Source organism: Larus michahellis, chromosome 13 (genome assembly GCF_964199755.1).
Source record: "Larus michahellis chromosome 13, bLarMic1.1, whole genome shotgun sequence".
NCBI classification, from domain to species: domain Eukaryota; kingdom Metazoa; phylum Chordata; class Aves; order Charadriiformes; family Laridae; genus Larus; species Larus michahellis.
In genome coordinates this window covers 12,818,434-12,833,337 of record NC_133908.1, presented here as the reverse complement: position 1 = coordinate 12,833,337, position 14,904 = coordinate 12,818,434, and the positions used below count along the sequence as shown (strand labels likewise).

Sequence of the window (14,904 nt, the reverse complement as noted above, 5' to 3'; positions counted from 1 at the left end):
TCATAACCCAGTGAAATATGTCTGGTATTATCTTTGATAGAATTTTATCTCTTCTCATTTCCGAGACTATTTGCTGTAAAAAGGCTCAACGCCGTTTCCATCAAAGTGCTGCCGAGTAGCACATTATCTACATGTTTTACATATGCCCACCATTCATCAGGGTTGCTCAAACTCTGCCATTCCCGGCCAGCCCCAGGCCAGCAGAGCTGCTCAGACACATGCATTAAAAAGGAAGAGGTGGGGGGGGGGGAAAAAAAAAAAAAGGAAAAGGCTCAAGGAAGAAGAATAAATGGATTGTTTCCCTTTTTTTTTTTTTTGTTTTTTTTCTTTTTCCTCCTCTCTTTTTTTTTTTTTTTTTTTTTTTTTTTTTTAAATAGAGGGCATTAGGCCAAGCTGGCACAAGGTCACCTTTCCCACCGTGATCCCGGCGAGGCGGCGGAACTGCTGCCTGGACAGAAGTCAATCCCCACTGCTCCCTCTCCAGCTCCGCACCCAGCCACAGCCACCCGGCCAAGCGGAACGGTGGGGAAGCAGAGCTGCCCACCTCCCAGCTCCCAGCCCACCTCTCCCTCCGGCAAAGTGCCCCCCCCCCCCGTCTCTCCACCGACAAACCCACAGAAAAGTAGCTGCCAATATTTGTCTTTAAATAAAGGTCTGCGCGCACCCAGGAAAAGTCATTAGCGTGATGTAGCGAGGAATGCTTTTGTATCCGAAGCGCTTAGACCCGTAATCCCTTTCCGACCACAATGCCATAAATGAGCAGTCATGGCAAGCCGACCGGCCACGGTACCTGCATTACTTTTAGGGTCGCGTATCACAGATGTAGCACGTAATCTGCTTAAAAGCCGAAATGTATTAAATGCTGGAACTGTTGATACAGTACCGAAGCCCCATAAATCGCATTTCAATTTGTTTACTCCCCTATGAAGCATGCTGCATTTTAAACTCCGTAATATCCTACAGGGATAAACCCATTTAATATCCATGTAAATGAGCGTTTCGGCTTTTGTAGTAGATCCAGGTTGGGTTTCATCCCATTATGTTGGGAGAGCTATTGTGTTAATTATCCGCCTCCCCGCTACATAGGTGCGTATTTAAGGTCACAAACTGTCAGCATCCCCTGCCAAACCTTCCCTCGTCCGCGTTAACAAAGGACTTACCGTTAATTTCACAGACCGAGGGCACTACGGCGGGATACGGCAGCCGTGACCTGCCCAGAGCCACAAAGGATCTCTCTCCCGCCGCATCCATCACACGTCCCGAACGCCGGCACCCAGCCCTCGCCCCAGCCGGCTCGCTGGACCACCAGCCGGCCGATGCCGGTCGCCTTTCCTTGTCATTCAGGGCTGACCGAGCCCCGGCACCGGCGCCGCCAACCCCCGGCCCTGAATAACAATGGGAGCGCGGCGGGGCTCCGGGCAGCCCCGCTCCGCCATCCCCGGGGCTACCGCGCATCCACCGGCTCACGGAAGAGTCTCTGCCCTCCCGGCGCCCGGCTCCGGCCACGAGCGGGGGATGCAGTTACGGAGCCGGCCCCGTTACCGCGGGGGAGGCGGCGGGGTGGGGGAACGACACGCACACCGGGGACACTTTGCAGCCCGCCGGCACCTGCGGCTCCGCTCCGCGGGGCGGGGACGGCAAGAAACTTGGCGGAGCGGCGCGGGGGGACCGCGCTCCCCGCAACTTCATCCCGCGCAACTTCCCTCCTCTCCCTCCCTCCCTCCCCTCCCGCCGGGGCGGAGCGGCGGCCGCCCCCCCGGCCCCGCTGTCACCTCGGGGGCGGCGGGGCGGGGGCCGGGGCGGCGCGGCTCCATTGCCGCTAGCGCTGCTCCATGCTCCCGGGCGGCGCCGAACAAAGAGCGGCGGCGGCGGGGATCAATTTCTGATACCTATCGATGGGGAAGGGCGGGCGGAGGGAGGGCGGGAGGCAGCCGGGGGGGGGGGGGGGGGGAAGAGGGAGGGATGGGGGCGGCCACCCGGATCCCCCCCCCCCACCCCCGCCCGCCGCCAGCCCCGCGGCCGCCGCCGCCACCAACCTGGAGCCGGCGGACATCAAACCGCGTCCGGTATCGAAACATCGATCCCACGTCGGCGGCCATCTTGGGGGAGACCGGCGGCGCGGAGGGGCGCGGAGAGGCGCGGAGGGGAGCGGAGGAGCCCGTCCGTCCGCCTCCCACCGCCGGGGGCGGCCCCGCCGCCGCCTCGCCCCGCCCGCGCTCCGCGGGGACGGATGGAGGGAGCGGGGGGGGGTAGGATGGAGGGGGCGGCCACCCCCCCACACACACACCGGGTCCACAGCGGGCATCGCCCCCATGCGGGTCGTGGGACGCCCCCCCCCCCCCCCCCCCAGGCCTCCACCGGGGAAGGGGCGCAGAGTCTCGGTGCAAATGATTTATTTAAAAAAAAAATACAAAAATGCGTGTTTTACAAACACCCAGCGGCGCCGGGAAGGTGGGAAAAATCGCCATCCGGAAGCTGCTGGTTAAACTTTTTCAGCTTTGTTTTGGGTTTGGTTTTTTGTTTGTTTTTTTTTTTTTTTTTTTCTCCCCCCTCTAACCTGACACAGCCAGCACCTTTGACCCTGGTGGGAATTGCCACAGCAAACACGCTCACAGCGCACCACCGCCAGGAAAATCCCCAAATTCAGACTGGTTTAGGACTGTATTTTTAAATGACTTAACAAGGCTGGTCTCTGAAGAATTCAAATAACTTAAACAGAAGAATGGGGCACAGCCAGTAGCGCTTGGGCAGTAACGAAACCTGTCCAGAAATACCCCCTTTGCTTCCCCACCAAAAAAATAAATAAATAGAGAGCTTTATGGTTTCTGCCCCAAGTTGCCCCATATCCTGTCGTACTGACCACACCGACATCCGAAGGGCTTCGAGTGTTCGGTTCCTTTCCTGGGGGAAAGCGATGACCTGCCAGCAGAGCGGTGCCGCGTCTGCGCTGGAGGGACCCCAGCACCGCTGGCCGCGACTCGCTTCTGAGCGCAGAAAGGCTGAAGCTGCCCCTTCGGGTACGTTGTGCAGACGGGTATTTGCAGACCAAGCAAGCGCAGCGTTTTAGTATTCCTGCTAAGGAACAGGTAACACCCTGAGCTGCCGTGCAGACACGTGCACGTCTCTGCACGTGGAAGAGCTCGGGGGCTCCTGCCAGGCTGTGACACACCAGATAGCATCCCTGGGGCCACCCCCGCCACGGAGGGGCAGGCAGTACTGAAGTGTTGCCCCGGACTCCCAAACCACAGGTGCTGCTTTGCCTCCAAAACCGCAAAGAGGACAAATGTGAAAGGAAGCAGCTCCCTCGGTCACCATCACACTGGTCCCCACTGTCTTACCTGACACCATTCACCGCCGCAGAGATCCCCACGCTCGGACGGGCTGCCTCCACTATCCGTGGACACGGATGCCAGCAAACCCAGGACAAGTGCTCCTGCAGCTGTCACTCGTAGTCCTTCACCGCCCCAGCCCCAAAACTCTCAGCTCCTCTCACTGCAGCAGATCTCGTAGTGCTGGAGCCACCTTCTGCACATAGAAGCGGCTCCTCAGCCATCCCAGGGCTTGGCCCCACCTGGCAGCCCAGGTACTGTCCTGGTGCCACCACTTGCACTTTGCAGGAATCCTGAGATTCCACTAAAAAGCAACAATTTGAGTTCAGAAGACACCGAAGAAAAGGAATGTCCTTCAAACCACACCCTGCTCCACTGCCACAGGGACAGGTCTGCTCCTTCTCTTCCTGCCGCCTGAAGTTCACCTGAGCCAGGAAAACTGTCCAAAAGGGTAAGGCAGACACCCAAAGTGACCTTGGCACCATGCTGTAGCACAAACAGCTAGGAAATGATCGCGTTCTTCTCATCTCTTCCACTCAGAGAAACTCAGGGCTGTTCACAATCCCACAATTGCAAAACGCCTCAGGCAGGAGAACAAATGAACGGAAAATCAAAGTTCAAAGAAGGATTTGCAAGAGCCAAGGCTGTTTGTGTTAGAGAGAGCCTGGATGCCTCACGAGCCCTGCTCCAGCCTCTCCTCTCTCCTGTCCCCCACCTCCAGAGCTGGCTGGAGAAGGGGGCTCCCATGGCAGATCCTCACATGGTGCTGCAATAAACACATCCACCTGGAACCAGCGAAACCCAGATGCAATTGCAAACACGGAGCTGAAATCTTGACCCCATGGGCGTCAGTGGCAAACTCCATGGAGGCTCTGAGACCGCAACCATCAGGTGCCTCTGCACTGCCCCTACTTGGGTGCACCCAAGTTTGCCCTGGGAACCCAAGCGCTAGAAATAGATGCTCTCTTAACACCACAAAAGTCAGAGAGCCCAAACTGCTGGCAGGCACTGAGATTTGTAGTGAGGTTGGGTCTGCTGGTGGTGCCAGACAGGTGCTTCTCCTTTGGCTTAATGAGGCTGTAATTAGCCAAGGGTGAGAGCACAAGCTGTGCGAGGGGGGGATCTCCCTGTGGGAATTCATTTCCATCCCTCTCTCAGGACCGTGCATAGGGGGAGGTTTGTTTACACGATGGGTCAATAAGCTCAGGTGGGATGGATGGCCTTTCCTTGGGGTGAGAGTTGGTTTCTGCTGTTTGATGCCAAGGTGTCCTCTCCGTGCCAGCAATGAGGATGGCTTGTTCTGTTCGTGACCGAGATGTTCCAGGCATCTGCTGTTGGACACCATCAGAGACAGGTTCCCAGCAAAGGGACCTTCTCCCTGCGCCCACAAAGCTGATCTCCCGCCCGTAAATCACTGCCCCGCTCTCCCGCTGAGGGAGCAGAAGAGCCTGCTCATAAATCAGAAATAAAACTAAACTTGGCATCTTTGGTGAGCAAATTAAATTGTGGGCTTTGGAGGAATGGTTCTGTTTGGCCAAATCATTAATAAATCAATGGGAGCCGTAAGGAAGAGGAGAGGGCGTGCGCCCGGTGCCGCACAGAGGGAAGGAGCTGCGGGGTGGCATGCTCTGTACCTGCTCTCCCTGTGTCCCCCCGGGGCACTGCCCTGCTGGCCCCGGGACACCCTGGGGAGAGCAGGGGGACCCCGGTCTTACCGTTCCCCCACCCCCCAGGGCTCACCCCCCCCCGGGCAGCGCTGCGAGGCGCAGGTTAATAAATCAGTTTGTCTCCAGACCGGTTTGCTTTGTGCGCCTGACAATAGCCCGTTGTAAATGGCAGCCCCTTGCCTCCTCTTCTGAAAGGCTTTTAATTAAAATATGGAAGGGGCTTTTCTGTGTACTTAAAAAAAAAAAAAAAAGAAGTCAGATTTCAGCACACTCCCATTTCAGGCGTTAATTTATTCTCGCCTTCCTGCCATTTGTGATCCACATGATAAGTCCTTTGTGCGGTGATCCGGCCCCATTAGGCGGACGAGGGGCGACGGCAGCGCGAGCCACGTGCCGGCGGTGGTGGCGAGCTTAGGTGATGGTGAGCTTGCTCAGCCACCTTGACCCGAGGATGGGCAGGGGGACAGCAGGAGGGACAGCAGTGCCATCAGGGCGAGCAGGGACGCATCAGGCCCTGGGGCTGGCCGGGAGCTCAGGCCCAGCTTCAGCCCTGGGCGCAGAGCAGAAAGACCCTGGTGGAGATCCAGACGGCTGCTCCCGGAGCTCCGTCCCCGTCCCATGCAGGGGAAGGCAGCACAGCCCCTGTCAGCTGTCACCAAGTGGACCTGGGGCCCAGGAAAACCTGGCGGGGGTCCTGCCGCCTCCCCCGTGCCCCCGGTGCAGGGTCGCTGCCTCCTCCGGCCGGAGAGGCCAGGGCCATCCCAGCGACGCCTGGCTCTGCCTGGCCTGCGCCAGCCCGGGAAGCAGGAGCCACCTCCCGCTGGGGGATACGGGATCCTTCCCGTCTCTTTCCCACATTCTCACAAATTGTTTAAAGTGTTTGATAGCGCGGAAGCCCATCACCGCAGGCAATGTAGCTTCATGGCCATCTCCCCCCTTCCCGCAGCCTGCCCTCTCCCTCTGGCCCCTTTCCCTTCTGCCCCTTTCCCCCCTGCCCTTCTCCCTCCAGCCCCTCTCCCCCCTGCCCCTCTCCTCTCTGATTCTTTCCCCCCTGCCCTCTCCCGGCTCCTCTGTCCCCGTCCCTCTCCCTGCCCTGTCCCCTCTCCCTCTCTCCCATCCCTCCTTCTGTCCTTCTCCCCCTGCCCTCTCAGCCCCTCTCCTTTGCCCCTCTCCTCCTGCCCTCTCCCCTGCCCTCCCCCTGCCCCTCTCCCCGTTCCTCTCCCCATTCCTCTTCCCATTCCTCTCCCTTGCCCCCCTCCCCATCCCTTTCCCCATTCCTCTCCCCGTGCCCCTCTCCCTGCCCTCTCCTCCCATCCCTCTCCCCCCCCGCCTCAGCCCCGCCGGGGACCGGGCAGCGCCCGCACCGCGCCCGCTACAAGGGCGCCACCTGGCGGCCGCGGCGGTAGCTGCAGCGCCTCCCAGCGGGCCGGGGCGGGGGCGCACGGTGGGACACGGGGGGCCCTGGGGAGGGTTGAGGGGGGGCACGGCGGGTCACCGCCGGGGGACAGCCCGAGGGGGACACTAAGGGACATGGGGGGGGACGTGGGGGGCACAGGAGTGCAGGTTGAGACACGGCGGGGGGCACAGCCCCCTCCATCTCCCCTCGGTGCCCACCGCGGCTCCCCGGGGCATGCACTGAGCTGTGCCCGGCCTCGGCCCTCGGTGCCCCCTGGGTGCCCCAGGATGCGCGGGGAGGGTGCCCGGGCCTCTCCACTGGCCGTGTTTCTGCCAAGGCTACTTATTTCCAGGCACATTCCCCCTACAATTAGCACATGCTCTTTAATTAATTTTCCTCTTTTATTGCTTCGCCCAAATTATCTCAACTATGGCGCCATTCGGCGTGCGCGCAGCCGATAATGCTGCTATTTATGGCTTTCTCCCGTCAATGCCGTGGCTCGGGAGGCCAGGACGGCCGCCTCCTCCTGGGGCCGCATCCTGTGCACAGCACAGGGCACATCTCCGGGACGGGCCAGCAGCCCAGGGATGGGGGTGTCATCTGTCCTTGTCCCCATCATCTGCCCTGTCCTCAGGCCAGCCAGATCCCAGCTTTTTTTTTTTTGCAAGCGGCAGCTCTTCCCCAGACCCCTGAGCTGAGCAAATTCCTCCTGAACATTACTGCGGTGATGTATCCTTCCGAGAGAAAATGGAGCTGAATCAGGCAAAGCTGCTAAATTAAGTCTGTCTGGAATAAGCCATTAAACATTGGAACCTTCTGAAAACCGAGGGGAGACGGATAAAACCATCAGAAAGCTCCTGAAGACGCTGACCCCCAGAAAGGGGCTGCGGGGTTGGGGGGTGGGGGGGATGAGCAAGGGTGATTCCAAGGAAAGGGAAGGATGCTCCCAAACGCCCCCACACTGGGAACTGAGGCACAGGGATGTGTCCAAGGACACAGAGGCCGTCCGTGGCACAGGAGATGGGCTTCAGCCACCAGCCAGCACCGGGCCACACGGGCCACCCCCATGGCCCCCTCGGCATGAGCACCAGGGACGGGGTGGCCACCACTGCTGGCTTCAAACTGCAGCTCTGAGCTGCCCAGGAATCCATCTTTCTACCTTTAATAAGCTTTTCCCCTTTAAAAATAATCATAACCAATAAACAAATGTTCCAGCCAGTGTATATAAGCATCAAATTAAGTAGCTACGCGCATTTGTTATATTTGATATAGCCTTGTTAACTGGAAATTCCTGGGTTTGGAATATGTATTGATTTCAGCAAACATATATTATTTTACTGTAAGTACCAACAGCCATTGTAGTTAATATACAACAGTTTAATTTAAAATGCATTAGTTTAATAAAAATGCATAAAATAGAAGAGAATTGCATTAGCTTCAATAAAAAATTCAATTTCATAAATATTATCCAGTGTTAAAATGCATTGATTTCCCAGGAAAATGTATTGGTCAGAGGTAATTTACATTGGTTTGAATGGGAATGTACCGGCGTGTATACATATGTATTAGTTTAGTCAAATGTATCTGATCGCAGGAAAAAATATCGGTTGGAGCAAAAGATATTCATAAGGAAACCACAACGGCGTGGGGCGAGCGGCTGCACGGGCTGGCTCTGGAGCATCCCAGCACACCGACGCGGCCGCGCTCGGCCAGCCCTGGGGCCCGGACACCCCCAAAACAGCTCCGTCGATGTCCAGACTTGGGGTTACCCATGGGCACGATGCTGCTGGGCTCCCTGGGACAGCGGGAGCCTGTTATCGGCCGTGGGCAGGACTTGGCGCGGGCGCAGGCACACGTCTCGCTCAGGCAGAGCGCACGCCGTGCAAAGGGCCGGGGTTAATCAACTCCTTTTGACTCCATTTTTTATCGAGCTCAAGAGGGGCTGTCCTATTAATTAGAAAGGCTTTTTCATGTAAAACACAGGCTCTTTTGCAGATAAGAAGGGACGATGCTTGATTTGGCCATGGCACAGATCCGTGTGTTATTCCCTGACATCCATTCACAGGCTGCAGCCGCTTCCCAGCAGCTCTTTTGTTCACCACAGAGCTCCGTATGCGTATATGTACATACATATACATTTAAAGCACTCAGTTTTTCCCGGATGCCAGTAAGTCCCCTGATACCCACATCAGGGGAAGGAAAAGATGTTCCTGGAGCTGCCTCCATCCCCAGGCTGGACCGGGGTCCTCAGCGGGGGGGTGGGCAGGATCCGGCCCGTGCAGCATGGAGGATTCCGTCTGACGGCGAGAAGTGAGCAGCGGAGCAGATGCGTCGTCTTACAAATTACGGCAGAAACACAGGCAGCCATCTGCACCCCATCCCCGGCCAGCATTTCTGTGCCCGGCTCAGCCCCTGCGTGCCCAGCTGGCCCCTCGAAGCCCCCAGCCACCATCACGCCCCCAACCACAACGTGGGCAACAGCGGGGAAAGGCCGAGATCTGGTCTCTTCCAGGCTGGGCAGGCAAAAATGATGCTCACCCCCCCAAAAAAGAAATTCTGGGAAATCTCCATGGCTCTAGGGCTGCCTCCCGTGCCACCAGCCAAGCCCTGGCACGGATATGGAGCCAGTGCCCAGGCGGCACCAGCGGCTCCACAGCCGACCAGTCCCGTTAAACCGCTACACATCACTTCCCTGATGCTTATGGATTTTTCCTTAATGCCACAAATTAAGGTAATTGGGCTCGGCTGGCCGATGAATCCAGCTGAACTTGGCAGGAGGAGGGAGCGTCCATGCCGAGATTGATCCCCCTCATCCCCGGCTGTGCCAGCGTGCCCAGGGCTGGTCCTCGCCCCAGCTCTGCCCCCCAGCTCTCTCGCCTGCCCTTTTGCTCCCAAAACCCATCCTGAAATCCCTTCCCTCAGCTGCAGCTCCGTCCAGATGAGGCAGTCATTCCTGGATCAGGAGTTTTCTCCTCTCCAGGCACTTTTCCCTACCCGTTTCCCTGCTGCCTAGTTAAACCCTCTGTGCAATGCCATCCTCGCTGGCATGGCCACGGCGGCCGGGCGTCGAGGTGCGACTGAGCAGCGAGTGCCAGGGACTAAACATGATATTTGTGTCCTCTGGGGGAACGAGGGCAGCGTCTGGGCACAGCCCAGAGCTCCAGGGATCCTGTTTCACGCCGCCTTTGTTCCCAGCCCTGTCCCAGCCCTTCCCGATGGCCTCCTCGGCACACGGAGGGGACAATGCCAGGCAGGGGTGCGGGCAGCGATGCCAGCAGGCCCCTGCGCCCCAGCCACTGGGCCACAGCCGTGCAGGGATGGCAGAGCCTGGGGGGCTGGCAGGCATCATTGGACCCCCCACACCATTCCCAGCCCAGCACACCCATGCCGCCAGGGCAAGGAGAGAGGGAGGGGAGATAAAATGAACAGGCTAAAAATACTGAAGACAAAACAGAACCCCCCCTGCCCTGATCGCCAGCGTTTCTTCTCCACGAGGGTGCCGGGGACAAGTCTCAGATGCCGGCAGAGGTTTTGCAGGGTTGCTGCCTGCCTGCCTGCGGACTCAGTGGCTCCTTCTGGCCAGGGCAGCCGTGCCGTGCCCGGGCTGGTGACCGCAGTGGCCGGCAGTGTGAGTGCCACCACTCTTGGATGCTGCAGGATGGGGCTGCCAGCGCCTGGGATGGGAAGAGTTAATCGTGCACGTCTTGTCGGGACCAGGGCGAGCAAGTGTTTGGCTTAACTGAGTGACAGGTGCCTCGGTGGGGGGTGACACATGACAGAGAAGCCCTTCGTGCCTTTGCGGGAGCTCAGCATCCACCTCAGGCCTCATCCCGGTGCTCTCGGATGGGGTGCTGCATCTGAGCTGGCGCTGTGGCAGGATGGTCCCCTTTGTCCAGAGACATAGTGGCCGGCAGCCCCTTCTGCTCTTCGAGCATCACAAGCGATGGGACCCCATTGCACCCAGGGCAGCGGGGCTCCTGCACCTCCAGCAGACGAGCAACACCCGGCTTTGCCATGCCAGCGCTGTGATGGGGCATGAAGGCTCCCAAAGACAGCTGGCAGGACCGGGGGGAAACATCCATGTCTCAAAGCTTGGGGGACTGTAGCCAGGGGTTCCCCCGGGCCAAGACCTCCCTGCATGTCCCAGAGGAGGGGAAAAGCCCAGCCGCAGCCCGAGTGACAAACGCAGGTGGGATTGCTCCGGTGCAGTCCCCGCTGCGGGTCAGCATCTCCAGTGTGGGAGCTGCGGGGCCTCCTGGCACTTCATTAACCTTGAAACCCTCTCTGTCTCACATGTCACGTCAGCCGGTGACAACAACAAGCTGCTATTCCAGATTAGAGAGAGAGGGACAGAGAAAGTCAGAGACAACAGGGTTGGGGGCGGCTAACTTACCTATTACTGCCAAAAGTGGGCATGGGGTTATTTTTAACCCGGAGTGGGATGTATTTATTGTTTCAGCCCAGGGGAAGCGAGGGACTGCCTCCGAGACACCTCTCACAGCGACATCGGCAGCTCTGGGAAGCCATGGTGAGTACCGAGAGCCCGAACCTCCGGCGGGAAAAGGCAAAATCTGTTAGCTTTTTCACCAGGGTAGCTTTAACGGGCAGGGAGTGATGGAGGCAACAGGGATGCAACAGCCAAGGATCCCTCCTGCCCCAGAAAGGGAGAGAGCAAGCCAGGGAGCATCTGGCTGCATTGAAAGCATCCCATGGCGAACAGAGAGGCGTCTCCCATGCCAGCAGATCTTCTAACTGGCGCAGACCACTTTGGGGTCCAAATGCTATCTTTCTGCTTTCCCTCCCTTCATGCAGCCAGAGGAAGGGCCGTTGTGTCCCGCAAAACCTTCCCACTCTGCCTCCTCCTGGATCCCTCCGATCAGAGGGAAAGGCTGCCGGAGCGCGCGGCCGGAGCGAGGGACAATGGGCAGGGTGGGAGGGCGAGCGGCTCTGTCCTCCGCTCCTGTTCAAAAGACGCATCAAGCCATTTCTGCTTGTTTCAAGCCTCCGTACAGGAGGACGAAGATTTTTTTAGATAAGTAAACTTCTTAATAAGTGCTGTGTTCTTAGCGAGAGGCACAGAAAGGCAAGGAAGCACCTACCAACTATAGCCCTTGCGTGCAACCTCAGCAGCGCTCCCAGCAGCACTCGCCCCAGTGCCGATCCTTTTACCTGCCGTAGCCTTTGGTGGGGAATTGATTTCCCAACTCATCTTTCCTCAGACCTATTTGCCTAAATTCCTCACGAAAGCAAAGACGAAGCTGTAATTTAAGCAGGAATCTTAACGTCCCTCAGTATCTTGGAGGGTTGTGTGTGCCCAGAGCTCCTGAGCAATGGAAAACCACCAAGCACCCAAGTGCAGTGGCAGCAGCAGCAGCTCAGAGCTACCCTGAAGGACTCACAACTAAGAATAGGGTAGTTTCATGCTTTTATTCCACACCATAAAAAGCCAGTGAGTTAGTGATACATACTTGAACCCCTGCAGGCACCCAAGAAAGCCAAGAAGAGGATTGAAGGTGCTAATTCCAACGTCTTCTCCATGTTCGAGCAGGCCCAGATCCAGGAATTCAAAGAGGTAGGTGGGTTTGGTAGAAATGACCGAGGGTCCTTGACGCGATGTGACCTTCAGCTCTTTCCTCAGCACTTTCAGATCGGTGACAGCTGGTTTGCAACAAGAGGCAGCTTGCCCGGTTTTGAGTCATTTTATTTTAAAAGTGCAAATAAGAACTTGGTGACATTGGTAAATACGGCATTGCCTCGAAGCTTCCCAGGAGCCCGCACCCCGCAGAGGAGCCGGCAGCATCCAGGAGAGCAGGAGAACATCTCCCAGCCAGCTCCCACCTGCTGTGCCAGGAGCTCTTCACGACTTACACCCTGCACGGCTGGCACACGGTCCTTTGTAGATCCCAGTTACAGGGATAACTGGTCCCAGTTGGGGGAGCTGATGGCTCAGACTGCCCTCCCCACTTGGTGAGAGGACTTTGTCCAAGGCAGAGGGTCTGTAGGGCATTAGGGCTTGGGCTGCCGTAGGAAGCCGTCACCCTGCACTGCCCAAGGGCACAGGAGCCAGGATTGCTGCTGGATTGAGTTGTTGCTCCCTCACTGGGTGAGGGCCTCTGAAGCCCCATCCCAGGCAGGGCTCAAAGTGCCCTTGTCCCACCCAAGTCGAAGGGAGGACGGTACTAAAGCCTTTGCAAAGGCCAACAGCGATCCCTGAGCTCCCTGCTCTCCTCCTGTGCTTCCAGGCATTCACCATCATGGATCAGAACCGGGATGGCTTCATCGACAAGGCGGATCTGAGAGACACGTTTGCTGCACTTGGTGAGCCCCCTTTTAGGACCCTCCCCTCCCCAACAACTTTGACAACGTTAGACCTATTCAGTGAGAAACCAGCTGTGAGCCTCCACTTAGCCAAGCCCCAGTGGTTAACCGGATCTCCTGTTTTGCGGAAAACCTCCTGATCTGAAACCACTTCTGTTAGCCGGTGAGATCCCACGCAGGGTGACTCGGAGCTGCTGCTGTAGCAGTGGGTGTTTAATCCCGCAGGTACGAGAGAAAAGCCAGCTCCTGGATCATAGACAGGCAAATGCTCCCTGTCTCCTCACGTGCTAAGAAGCACCTGGCTGTGCCCATCCCACGGCATCCCTGGGTTTATGGGCATTAAGGGGATTTACAGGATTTGTGGGAAGCTGTGAAGTTGTGAGCTTGGCTCTCGCATCACAGAGGCCAGCACAAACCAGTAACGGGGACAGAAAGTCCCAAAGACAACCAACCTCAGGCAAAAGGATGTAGGCATTCAGTCCTGTTCACTTCTGACACTGGGGACTTGGGGGGACCAGAGCACTCATGGTTTTGGCCCAAAACATCTTCCAAGGAGGGCTGAAGCTGCCTGATCCATGGGGCAGTGTGGCAAGGGAAGGAAGCAGTGCAGCTCAGCCCTTTGCAGCCCTCTCTTCTGTGATCCTGGAGCCCGAGAAACTAGAGCTGGAGATGTCCAGCTCACCTGTCCTCTGCTAGCACATGATTCTCCCTTCCTCACTTCTGCTACGGCCGTTCCTTGTCAGAAGTGCCTCCCCAGGACTGTGCTGCTTCCCTTGGGTGGAAAAAAACCTCCATGGGAAGGCCCCCCTGGTGTGTCTTTTAGCCGCTGGCACATAGAGCAGAGCCCAGAGGTCTGCACACATTTGCAGCCGGACATGGGCAAACGATTCACCAAACGTTGCTCTCTCCTAGGGCGCCTGAATGTGAAAAACGAGGAGATCGATGAGATGATAAAGGAGGCACCCGGCCCAATCAACTTCACAGTGTTCCTCACCATGTTTGGGGAGAAACTCAAGGGTGAGAGGTCACCTGGGGAGATTGGGGGGGCGGGTGTTTGTGGGCACCCACACCACCACCAATATCCTGTCCCACCTGGGGAAGCCACTCAACTCCTGGGGTCTCCGTCACCCTTCCAGGTGAGTGGTTACAGAGTGACTTTGACCCAACAGCCCCATCCGGCTGCACCCTGTAGCACTGACGCAACCCAAGGCATGCAGCCTCCCTGCAGACCTCCAGGAGGCTACGCGGCCCCAAGGGCCTGTGCCTGGAGCTCTATAAATATACCCAAAAGATTAGATAGACGCCGGATGCCATGGTGGTGGCGACACCACCTGCTTTGTCGGCACACCACAACCCTACATCTGCTCCTCTACATGCTACCACCTGTGCTTGAGGTCCCAGCTGCAGGGTTGGCGTTCCCATGGGCTCCCCGCTTCCCAGTGCACCCCCCATCTTCCCCCCAAAGGCTGGGGGAAGCAGGAGGCTGCAGCTGGCTTCCTCCTCCGACGGCCGTGGCTGTGTCATCTGCAGGTGCTGACCCGGAGGAGACGATCCTGAATGCATTCAAGGTGTTCGATCCAGAGGGAAAAGGCCTGAAATCCGCCTAGTGAGTGCAGGGGTGCTCGGGGTGGGAAGGTGGGCATCCCCACCGAGCCCCCCCCCAGTGCTTACCACGCTCTCTTGTTTGCAGCATCAAAGAAATGCTGATGACGCAGGGCGAGAGGTTTTCCCAGGAAGAGGTACGAGCTCCTTCCCACCCTCTGCCAGCCTCCCGTGCCCTCCATCCCAACAGAAACCCCACCCCTCCTCCCAGCCCCAGCCACAAACCCCTTCTGTGCTGCCTTTTCACCCTGGCTCTTTCCCGGCAGATCGATCAGATGTTTGCAGCCTTCCCCCCAGACATGTCTGGCAACCTGGATTACAAAAACCTTGTCCATGTCATTACGCATGGCGAAGAGAAGGACTAGCCCATGCTTGGCGCCGGGGCTGGCACCGTGAGATCGCCTCTCTCTAGGTTGGAAGGACGGTTCCCTTTGCCTCTCCCCCTGGGGAACACATGAATGGCCTCCACATTAAACTGCCTTTTGGCGAGAGGAAATCCAGCTGCTGGTGTGAGTGGTGCTTGGGTTTGTGTCGTGTGTCTGCGCAATGCATCTGTTCCCAGCGGGAGCCCCCAGACCCATCCCAGACCCCA

The 14,904-nt window shown here is 57.8% G+C and overlaps 2 protein-coding genes across 10 annotated transcripts in view; one reads left to right on the top strand and one right to left on the bottom strand.

Annotated features, from left to right (window-relative positions):
- Positions 1 to 2,326, bottom strand: part of CUX2 (cut like homeobox 2) — a 67,878-nt gene extending 65,552 nt beyond the window's left edge. For 4 of the 9 annotated variants that reach the window (XM_074606323.1, XM_074606328.1, XM_074606330.1 and 1 more), the window contains exon 1: positions 1,161 to 1,689. Coding sequence is in view for 2 of the 9 variants with exons in the window: in XM_074606325.1 (XP_074462426.1) it covers positions 2,037 to 2,099 (63 nt within the window). In the remaining 7 variants the exon portion in view is untranslated. Of the gene's footprint in view, positions 1 to 1,160; positions 1,690 to 2,036 lie in introns of those variants that run through there. The other 5 variants (XM_074606325.1, XM_074606322.1, XM_074606324.1 and 2 more) reach the window with 5 other exon arrangements.
- Positions 2,327 to 10,734: 8,408 nt separating this feature from the next.
- MYL2 (myosin light chain 2) lies at positions 10,735 to 14,812 on the top strand. The gene is made up of 7 exons (XM_074606410.1): positions 10,735 to 10,920; positions 11,875 to 11,964; positions 12,635 to 12,710; positions 13,623 to 13,727; positions 14,241 to 14,316; positions 14,401 to 14,449; positions 14,579 to 14,812. Exons 1-7 carry the CDS (start codon positions 10,807 to 10,809, stop codon positions 14,675 to 14,677), a joined length of 609 nt encoding a protein of 202 aa, XP_074462511.1. The 5' UTR covers positions 10,735 to 10,806; the 3' UTR covers positions 14,678 to 14,812.
- The last annotated feature ends 92 nt before the right edge of the window (positions 14,813 to 14,904 follow it).

Excerpts from the sequence above, each read along its gene's own strand:
- MYL2 (XM_074606410.1), top strand. The coding sequence starts at position 10,807 with ATGGGGTTATTTTTAACCCGGAGTGGGATGTATTTATTGTTTCAGCCC. Across the intron at positions 14,317-14,400 it reads AAAGGCCTGAAATCCGCCTA|CATCAAAGAAATGCTGATGA; the intron begins GTGAGTGCAGGG and ends TCTTGTTTGCAG. Across the intron at positions 14,450-14,578 it reads AGAGGTTTTCCCAGGAAGAG|ATCGATCAGATGTTTGCAGC; the intron begins GTACGAGCTCCT and ends CTTTCCCGGCAG.